Source organism: Thalassophryne amazonica, chromosome 10, assembly GCF_902500255.1.
Source record: "Thalassophryne amazonica chromosome 10, fThaAma1.1, whole genome shotgun sequence".
NCBI lineage: Eukaryota > Metazoa > Chordata > Actinopteri > Batrachoidiformes > Batrachoididae > Thalassophryne > Thalassophryne amazonica.
Genome location: NC_047112.1, coordinates 99,316,726 through 99,327,321, shown reverse-complemented (window position 1 = coordinate 99,327,321; position 10,596 = coordinate 99,316,726). Strand labels below are relative to the sequence as shown.

Below are 10,596 nucleotides of genomic sequence, written 5' to 3'. Positions count from 1 at the left end.
CATACATACATATACATACATACATATATATACATACATACATACATATATATATACATACATACATACATACATATACATACATACATACATACATATATATACATACATACATACATATATATACATACATATATATATATATATATATATATATATATATATATATATATATACACACACACACACACACACACACACACAGTAGTGTTCAGAATAATAGTAGTGCTATGTGACTAAAAAGATTAATCCAGGTTTTGAGTATATTTCTTATTGTTACATGGGAAACAAGGTACCATTAGATTCAGTAGATTCTCACAAATCCAACAAGACCAAGCATTCATTATATGCACACTCTTAAGGCTATGAAATTGGGCTATTAGTAAAAAAAAAAAAAAAAAAGTAGAAAAGGGGGTGTTCATAATAATAGTAGTGTGGCATTCAGTCTGAGTTTGTCAATTTTGTGGAAGAAACAGGTGTGAATCAGGTGTCCCCTATTTAAGGATGAAGCCAGCACCTGTTGAACATGCTTTTCTCTTTGAAAGCCTGAGGAAAATGGGATGTTCAAGACATTGTTCAGAAGAACAGTGTAGTTTGATTAAAAAGTTGATTGGAGAGGGGAAAACTTATACGCAGGTGCAAAACTTTATAGGCTGTTCATCTACAATGATCTCCAATGCTTTACAATGGACAAAAAAAACCAGAGATACGTGGAAGAAAATGGAAAACAACCATCAAAATGGACAGAAGAATATCCAGAATGGCAAAGGCTCACCCATTGATCAGCTCCAGGATGATCAAAGACAGTCTGGAGTTACCTGTAAGTGCTGTGACAGTTAGAAGATGCCTGTGTGAAGCTAATTTATTTGCAAGAATCCCCCGCAAAGTCCCTCTGTTAAATAAAAGACGTGCAGAAGAGGTTACAATTTGCCAAAGAACACATCAACTGGCCTAAAGAGAAATGGAGGAATATTTTGTGGACTGATGAGAGTAAAATTGTTCTTTTTGGGTCCAAGGGCCGCAGACAGTTTGTGAGACGACCCCCAAACTCTGAATTCAAGCCACAGTTCAGTGAAGACAGTGAAGCATGGTGGTGCACGCATCATGATATGGGCATGTTTCTCCTACTATGGTGTTGGGCCTATATATAGCATACCAGGTATCATGGATCAGTTTGGATATGTCAAAATACTTGAAGAGGTCATGCTGCCTTATGCTGAAGAGGACATGCCCTTGAAATGGGTGTTTCAACAAGACAATGACCAGTAAACGAGCAAAATCATGGTTCCAAACCAACACAATTAATGCCTTGCAGATGTGAAGAAATCATGAAAAACTGTGGTTATACAACTAAATACTAGTTTAGTGATTCACAGGATTGCTAAAAAAGCAGTTTGAACATAATAGTTTTGAGTTTGTAGCGTCAACAGCAGATGCTACTATTATTGTGAACACCCCCTTTTCTACTTTTTTTTTTTTTAACTAATAGCCCAGTTTCATAGCCTTTAGAGTGTGCATATCATGAATGCTTGGTCTTGTTGGATCTGTGAGAATCTACTGAATCTACTGGTACCTTGTTTCCCATGCAACAATCAGAAATATACTCAAAACCTGGTGTTTTGAAACACAAGGTTCGGTCAGATCGGCACACAGAAATGATCACACAGACTGCATTTTGCTAGAATAAAAAGGCGTATATTTATTCCCCACAAAAGCAGTTACATCAAACACAAGTGGTTGCAGCGCATTTTTCTCTTACCGTGACGCCTTTAAGGTGGAGAGCCAACACCTTCAGCAGAGTGCGCCTGTCAACCGGCTGGGCGTTCGTACGTTAACCCGCAGCAGACTCTGTTGAAGCATGGTTCTACTCCCTTTTTTCTAGTGTGTCCGCGAAGGGAGGGTGAGTGGCCAACTCAACCTCCCTGGCGCACATAATTTCTTTAATCAACAGGCATCTGAAAGTTATTTTCTCTCTCTTACAAAGACATAATAAAAGCAGCTCTTCGCTCCCAGTTCCGAATGATCCCAGCATGCTTCACTCCCAGTCGTTAGTGGCTACAAAAAACAAAGTTGTGCTATCAGTGTAATAATAACAAGTACATCCAGCTCTTCGCTCCCAGTTCAGACTGACCCCAGAGTGCTAAAACAAAATTAAATAACAAATACATTCTCAGGGTTACTTTAAGACAGGTGCAAAACAGCACAATAACATTTTTATTATACACCTGGATTAATCTTTTTAGTCACACAGCACTACTATTATTCTGAACACTACTGTATATACACACACACACACACAAGAAGGGACATTTAGAATGGATATTTTCAATGAAATGGTTAAAGATGCATCTGTGGTTATCATTAAACACTAAATGAAGTCATATCACCTTCGTATTGGTCCCATGACCTTTGAAGGTCAAACTCAAGGTCATAACTGTTTAACATAATCTTGGAGCCGTATGGATTAAACACTGGAAGCATTGATACCATACATTACTCAATCATTTGCACAGATCAGTGTAAGGCATTAGTGTAACACGCTCCTCATACATTAGTTATCAATTTAACTAAACAACTGAAATCAGTAGTAGACTTTGTAATCTACTGATGTGTTAAGGAAATAAACCAGCTCATTATCAAACACCGCAGCAGGCAAATGTCCAAAAACAGCAACGGACAACTCTCAAAGAACAAAACCTGCCAGTATCCAAATACTTTTAGACTCAATGTTGGCCAACAGCTGATATTTTCTTGACTGATTATGAAATGTGTGTCACTGTGTATTCTAAATATGGCAATTAGTCCATGGGACAAGCAGGCTTTCGGCACCACCTAAGAGGACAAAACATCATTTACAATTCAGCCTCCTCTTTAACAAAAGTCACCAGGAGATGACATATCCACCCAGTCTTCACAAATCAGTAATACAAAGGGTCGGGCACCACCCAAGTACACCCTTATGCTAAATATGAAGGAAATTGGTCAACTGGTTCTTGAGATATTGTGCCAACAAGAAAAATGGACAAACAGACATGCACCATCTGTCGTGCTTATTTATCTTGTTACAGGGTAACATATGTCAGAGACTCCAATGGACACTGGCTTTCTTTGACCATTAATTTGGAGACCAGCATTCAACACAATCAGAAATATCCCATTTATTAACCCTATTAGCACACCAATAATTTGTATCACTTTTTTTATACTAGAATTAGAGCGACTTTAAAAATTTGACCCCTGTACAATGTTTATCACCATTTTTAGCTGCTTTTATCCCATAACATTCAGTCATAGATAGTTCAACTGTAGCTTTTTTGGAATCCCTATGTTCAGACCAATGTGGTATATTTTTCAATATGACTGGAGGATTTTTAAATGTTGACCCCTGTGTAATCCTTCATTGACCTCTACCTGGCTACACCTGCCAGACGGCCACCATATATTTGCATTACATTAGGCCACAATATCGTTGTCCGACTGGTGTCCCATCCATGGAGAGTCATATCCTACAGTCACATTAGCTACAAGCGACAAAGGCAAATTGGCAGCTTGTCATTCATTTTCGATTGTAGTGGGCATTTTGAAGCAACAAGAGACAACTGTCACTATGCCACCAGCTAGGTGGCGCCAAAATAGATGAGAAATCCCAGGAAAGCCTATGAAGTGACAAATACCAATCGCTTGTTGCCCTCATTTGTAGCTAATGTGACGACAGATAGATCCTCATCCACTTCATGCTATGTAATCTGGAGCTAAGCACCACACTGAGACTCAGGGCCTATATAGGACTTACATAATTACATGATCTCCTTCCTGATGCTGGATTTTAAGTGTTGTTTAGTCCCCTTAAAGTGTAAGTGACATGATATGTAATGTTTTTAGTATTTAAAATTAAAGTTTGAAATTTATCCTTTCCTGGTGCGTAGTTACTGAAGAGATAAATATTTGGATTTTGAACTGCGCACCACTAAAAATCAGGAATTTCTTGGCGAGTCACAACATTGAACAAAGTAAGTGGTATCACAGCTGCAACCATTATCTTAATAGCCCCATTAATTTATGGATTTTTACAGACTACTGACAGCCCCGTTTCCACCAAGTGGTTCGAGTCGGAGCTGCACCATGTTTTCGGTGTCAGAACGGTTAATTTTCGCAAGCAGAATCCTTTTGATTAGCAGGTGGAACACTTTTATATTGATGAGCGTGCGCACACGGTGTCATGCGAATTCTCCACTCCACATGGAGGCAAAACTGAGTATTTTCAGAGTATTTTATTTTATTGTTTTATGGGATCATTTCATTGCGTGCAGACTGAGACGTTACAAGCAAATGAGGTACTGTGAGTCTTTCAACTTGCAGCGCAAAGCGGCTCATTAAAAACAGAGACTCGATCCATCAGATGCAATAACAGATTACAGCCGGCGCTGTAATCTGACACCAAACTCCCATGTGACAAATGGACTTTTCTTCAACCAGGACAGAAGGTATTAAATTATTTTCAGATGTCATTTTGTAAAGGTGGACAAGTTTTCAGATGATCTCACTGAAACGGACAGGTAAAACTATATTATTTACTCTTTGTGTGAATGGTTTTCATATTTAATAGCAACGTGTTATGCTACTAACGTACAGTACACTAACTGTATTCAAGAAGGAAACTATTTATTTTAAAAATAGCTGATATTTTCAGTCTCTTACTTTTCAGATTCAAAATGTATGTAATGTTTCTAAGAAAAAAAAAATCCACACTTGCTCAACACTTTTTTTTCCTGATGTCAGATAATAGAAATCCCAGGAAAGCCTATGAAGTGACAAATACCAACCACTTGTTGCCCTCAGTTGTAGATAATGTGTTGACAGATAGATCCTCATCCACTTCATGCTATGCAGTCTGGAGCTAAGCACCACGCTGGTGCTAATTAAAGCAATTGTTCAATAGCCAATAGCAGTCTGCCTCTCGGTAGGAGGGGTCTGGTTAGGTTTAAAACTCCAGCTTTTGTGGCTTCTGTTTGTTCTTCTCTACAAGGGTCAAGACAGAAGTCAGACTACCAGAGCAAGAATTTTAGCTGAGGAAGCTTCTGCGATTTGAAGCGAAACGTCCTCGCGTCAAGCAACCCAGTCCAGTCGAAGATTCAAGCTTCTCTACTACAGATAGTAAAACTTTTTTTTTTTTTTTTAATCAGTTGATTACGACCAAAGACCTGGCAAAAAAAAAAAAAAAAAAAATTGTTTATCATGCCGAAATTGAGTGCATTATTTACTTTATAATCACCATTCTGTGTTCTGAACTCTGCCAATATCATCACTGTTGTCAGACTGAAGGTTTTCCTCCAAGGTTTCGTCTCCATCTAAATAAGGCTCAAAACCATAAGGCTGTGTCCCCTACAGCTTCTTCAGAAGCACCATCAGAGTGGACTTAAAAAAAAAACAACGGAAAACAGCTCGACCTCTGCTGTGTTTACAACTGATTTGACTTGAATCAGCAGGTTCCGTTCTCCTGATGATATAGCAACAATATGGGCGCGGCTGAGGGCTGAAATAGAGTGCAGGCTTCAGACAGCTGTTGTTTATCCTTCACCTGCGCACTTATCGACTTTTATTGTTTGGGATTTTTTAAAGTAAACATTTCATAATTTTTAGTGATTTATTTGTGCACATTTTTTGGTGTCACCTACACTTTAAGTGGGACCAATTAGGTCAAAATTAGATTTGAGCTCAGGGACTAAGTGAAAACACTGAGTTGTGTGGTCACAAGCTGCAGACACGCTGCTGCCGTTTGCTCTCACTTTGGAACGCAGTCGATTTTATTGTGGACTTCAATCATGGAGTTCATAAGCCGATCGGGGATTTGAAGATTCTTCAGGACATTTAGCACATTCACCTTCTGATTGACCGTCTCTGGGTGACTGATGTCTCTGACGTGAATCAAGAGATGCTGCATGTAAAAAAATAGATGAACTCAGCATGAACACACTTTTAAGAAAAATTCACAAAGCAAATATTTTAAAGGGTTGACAGATTTGTGCTGTGGACTCACAGAGTGCTTTATGTCTTCCAGCGTAGCAGAGAAGGAGTCAATGAGCCGGTGGGGTAACTGGGACAGGAAGCCGATAGTGTCCACATACAGCACAGTCATATGACTGGGCAGCTGGCCTGCATGGACGGTGACGTCCAGGGTTGCAAACATCTGATCCTTGGGCTGCAGACCACTATCACCAGTCAGTGCTTTGATCAGAGTAGTTTTTCCTGAGCAGACAGTGAAGACCGAATGCCTTATTTACATAAATGTGATCAGAAATGTCCCGCTGGATGGTGCGCCTCCAGCTACTCACCACAATTGGTGTATCCAATCACAGAGATGGTGGGGAAGTCCATGTGTGTGCGCCGAGATCGCAGCAGGTATCTCTTTTTCCGGAGCCGCTCCAGTGCAGCACGAATCTTCATTTCCCGCTCCTTCAGCAGCCTGTGCCGGAGCTCCAGCAGCGTCTCGCCTGGGAGGACCTCACATGTCACACTCAGACTCATTCCCATTCATTATTCAACACACGGGCAGAACACAGCCGTGATACTACCTGTGCCACCGATATATCTGGATCCTCCATGCTGCTGATCCAAATTTACAATTTCATGCTTCAGACGAGACCTGGAACCAGAGTATATGAAATATCTGTTTTTCACTTGAAGTATCAGGCCACATTAAATCCCGCCACGACATACAGCAGCAATCAAAACTGTGGACAAACCCAAATGAAAACATCTAGATGTTGACCTAAACCCTGCTCCTTGAGCTCACCTGCCCGGCATGTTTTCAGTGGCTGTGTTTACATGCCATTAATATTTGGGATAAGGTCAATATTCCGGTTTCTGAATCATTAGGAATAACCCGTTTACATGCTTAAGTAGACAGAGTTACTCCTGTATACATGGTCATTGGTATAATTTGGAATATCCCCATCTAAATGCACGTCTTCCACCGGTGCTTGATTTGGTCTGGCATTCGTGCAAATCCTGCTTCGCGTAACTTTTCGGCCACATTTTTGTAAATGTCGCTATCTCGGTACTTTCTACCGTCAATAAAAGACACTATAGTCACGTCTTTCACAATACTAATGAAGTATTCGGTTTCCTCCTCGGTCCAAAAGTGTGGTGTTGTGCTGCCGCATCTGGATTTCCCCATGCTTGTTTATCTCTGCTTCTGTGGTGTCTGGTGGGTAGCGCGCACCGCATACAAGTAGTTGCCGTACTCAAAAGACCAAGATTCCTTGTGGATAGGACATGCGCAGAACACAAAATAATGTTCCTTTCTATGGGATGTGCGTTTATATGACCTGATATTCAGGTTAGAAAAGGAGTAACCCAGGGGTCATATTCGGGTTTTTAAAAACCGGAATACGAGCCTATTCGGGTTTTTGCAGGCGTTTACATGGCCGTGCACAACCGGGTTATTGCTACAGTGAGGAAAATAAGTATTTGAACACCCTACGATTTTGCAAGTTCTCCCACTTAGAAATCATGGAGGGGTCTGAAATTTTCATCTTAGGTGCATGTCCACTGTGAGAGACATAATCTTAAAAAAAAGAAATATATATATATATATATATATATATATATATATATATATATATCATGGAAATCACAATGTATAATTTTTTAAATAATTTATTTGTATGTTACTGCTGCAAATAAGTATTTGAACACCTGTGAAAATCAATGTTAATATTTGCTACAGTAGCCTTTGTTTGCACTTACAGAGGTCAAATGTTTCCTGTAGTTTTTCACCAGGTTTGCACACACTGCAGCAGAGATTTTGGTCCACTCCTCCATACAGATCTTCTCTAGATCTTTCAGGTTTGGAGTTTCAGCTCCCTCCAAAGATTTTCTATTGAGTTCAGGTCTGGAGACTGGCCAGGCCACTCCAGGACCTTGAAATGCTTCTTACGGAGCCCCTCCTTAGTTGCCCTGGCTGTGTGTTTGGAGTCATTGTCATGGTGGAAGACCCATCCATGACCCATCTTCAATGCTCTTACTGAGGGAAGGAGGCTGTTTGCGAAAATCTCACAATACATGACCCCATCCATCCTCTCTTCAATACAGTGCAGTCGTCCTGTCCCCTTTGCAGAAGAGCACCCCCAGTGTATGATGTTTCCACCCCCATGCTTCACGGTTGGAATGGTTTTCTTGGGGTTGTTCTCATCGTTTAAGCATGGTAAGTGGAGTTGATTCCAAAAAGTTCTATTCTGGTCTCATCTGACCACATGACCTTCTCCCATGCCTCCTCTGGATCATCCAGATGGTCACTGGTGAACTTCAAACAGCCCTGGACATGTGCTGGCTTGAGCAGGAGGACCTTGCTGCCCTGCAGGATTTTAAACCATGACAGCATCATGTGTTACTAATGTAATCTTTGTGACTGTGGTCCCAGCTCGCTTCAGGTCATTGACGAGGTCCTCCTGTGTAGTTCTGAGCTTTCTCAGAATCATCCTTACCCCACAAAGTGAGATCCTGCATGGAATCCAAGACCGAACGAGATTGACAGTCATCTTGTGTTTCTTCCACTTTCTAATAAATAATCATAACAGTTGCTGTCTTCTACCAAGCTGCTTGCCTGTTGTCCTGTAGTCCATCCCAGCCATGTGCAGGTCTACAGCTTTGTCCCTGGTGTCCTCAGACAGCCCTTTGGTCTTGGCTATGGTGGACAGGTTAGAGTGTGATTGATTGAGTATGTGAACAGGTGTCTTTTATACAGGTAACAAGTTCAAACAGGTACAGTTAATACAGGTAAAGAGTGCAGAATAAGATGGCTTCTTAAAGAAAAATGAACAGGTCTGTGAGAGCCAGAATTCATGCTGGTTGGTAGGGGATCAAATATACTTATTTACAGCAGTAACATACAGATAAATTATAAAAAACATACATTGTGATTTCTGATTTTTTTTTTTTTTTTTAAGATTATGTCTGTCACAGTGGACATGCACCTAAGATGAAAATTTCAGACCCCCCCCCCCCCCCCCCCCCCCATGATTTCTAAGTGGGAGAACTTGCAAAATTGTAGGGTGTTCAAATACTTATTTTCCAAACTGTGTAAGTGTTGCCACTGTGTGGAACAAGAACTTTGAGTTATACTTGTTTTTGCTGATCAAATCAGAGTAAAAGGCCCGCTTTGTAGCCAATAGTGCATGCTTATAGTCTAAAATAGCATCACGCCACGCAAGATGGAATACTTCTAATTTTGAACTATGCCATTTCCATTCTAGACCTCAAGCCTTATGCTTAAGGTCACGAATAATCATTGAACCAAGGTGACTGTGGGGGTGTGGTTTTAATATAGGTGGCTCAATCATGTTGAGTGTAGTTCTGAGCGCTGAGTTTAAACTATCCACAAGACTGTCTACTGAATGGGCATTTTCCAAACGTGAAGCTAGGATATCAGACACTTCAGCTTCACGGCAATGATAAATAAGCTCGGTGTTGAACTAAACACGGCAGCAAAACTGTAAACCTAATTAGTGATCAGAGACCACTGATGCAAGAGGCATGATGTCAATATTTGTGACAGCAATACCACGCGTGAGAACCAAATCCAGGTTATTTCCAGTAATGTGCATTGAATCCTGAATGCATTGCTGGAATCCTAATACATCCATAATTTTCATAAATTATTTGCAGAGGGGATCAGAAGGCTTATTTATATTAATGTTGAAGTCACCAATAATCAGAATGTTGTCTGCACTAGTTGACAAGTTAGAGATGAACTCACCAAATTCACCTAAGAATTCAGAGTAAGGGCCAGGGGGCCCATATACAGCGACGAAGTAATACAGCTGATTTTTATTCTTCTGATCTTGGCAGTACGTAGCATCGTAGGCAGAGTGGCGAATCAGGTGTTCAAGCAAATTATATTTGTGACCCCCAACAGCTAATAGACTAAATCTAGATTTATAAATAAGAGCAACACCCCTGCCTTGCTTTGCATCATGAGGGACGTGATTAAATGCGTACGCAGGGGGGTAGACCTCATTTAAGGGGAGGACAGCTGTAGGTTTAAGCCAGGTTTCACATAACCCAATCACATCTAAGTGATGATCCATAATTAGACCATTAATCAGATGCCTGGAAGTAGGTTTAGGTCTGAGAAATTCCACGCAGGTTGTAAGTAGCAGACACAAAATATTTGATATTGATATTGCTGGAACAGTCAGCGGGCCATCCTCAATTTCAACTTCATCCAATGTACAACCCCTGGCAAAAATTATGGAATCACCGGTCTCGGAGGATGTTCATTCAGTTGTTTAATTTTGTAGAAAAAAAGCAGATCACAGACATGACACAAAACTAAAGTCATTTCAAATGGCAACTATCTGGCTTTAAGAAACACTATAAGAAATCAGGAAAAAAAAAAATTGTGGCAGTCAGTAACTGTTACTTTTTTAGACCAAGCAGAGGGAAAAAAATATGGACTCACTCAATTCTGAGGAATAAATTATGGAATCACCCTGTAAATTTTCATCCCCAAAACTAACACCTGCATCAAATCAGATCTGCTTGTTAGTCTGCATCTAAAAAGGAGTGATCACACCTTGGAGAGCTGTTGCACCA

The 10,596-nt window shown here is 40.4% G+C and overlaps 1 protein-coding gene across 1 annotated transcript in view; it reads right to left on the bottom strand.

Moving 5' to 3' along the window:
• The window catches only part of gtpbp6 (GTP binding protein 6 (putative)), a 22,415-nt gene that overhangs the window by 457 nt on the left and 11,362 nt on the right, over positions 1–10,596 (bottom strand). Inside the window, 4 exon segments of the mRNA XM_034180607.1 lie at positions 5,787–5,935; positions 6,038–6,246; positions 6,333–6,491; positions 6,573–6,643. Coding sequence (XP_034036498.1) covers positions 5,787–5,935; positions 6,038–6,246; positions 6,333–6,491; positions 6,573–6,643 — 588 coding nt within the window.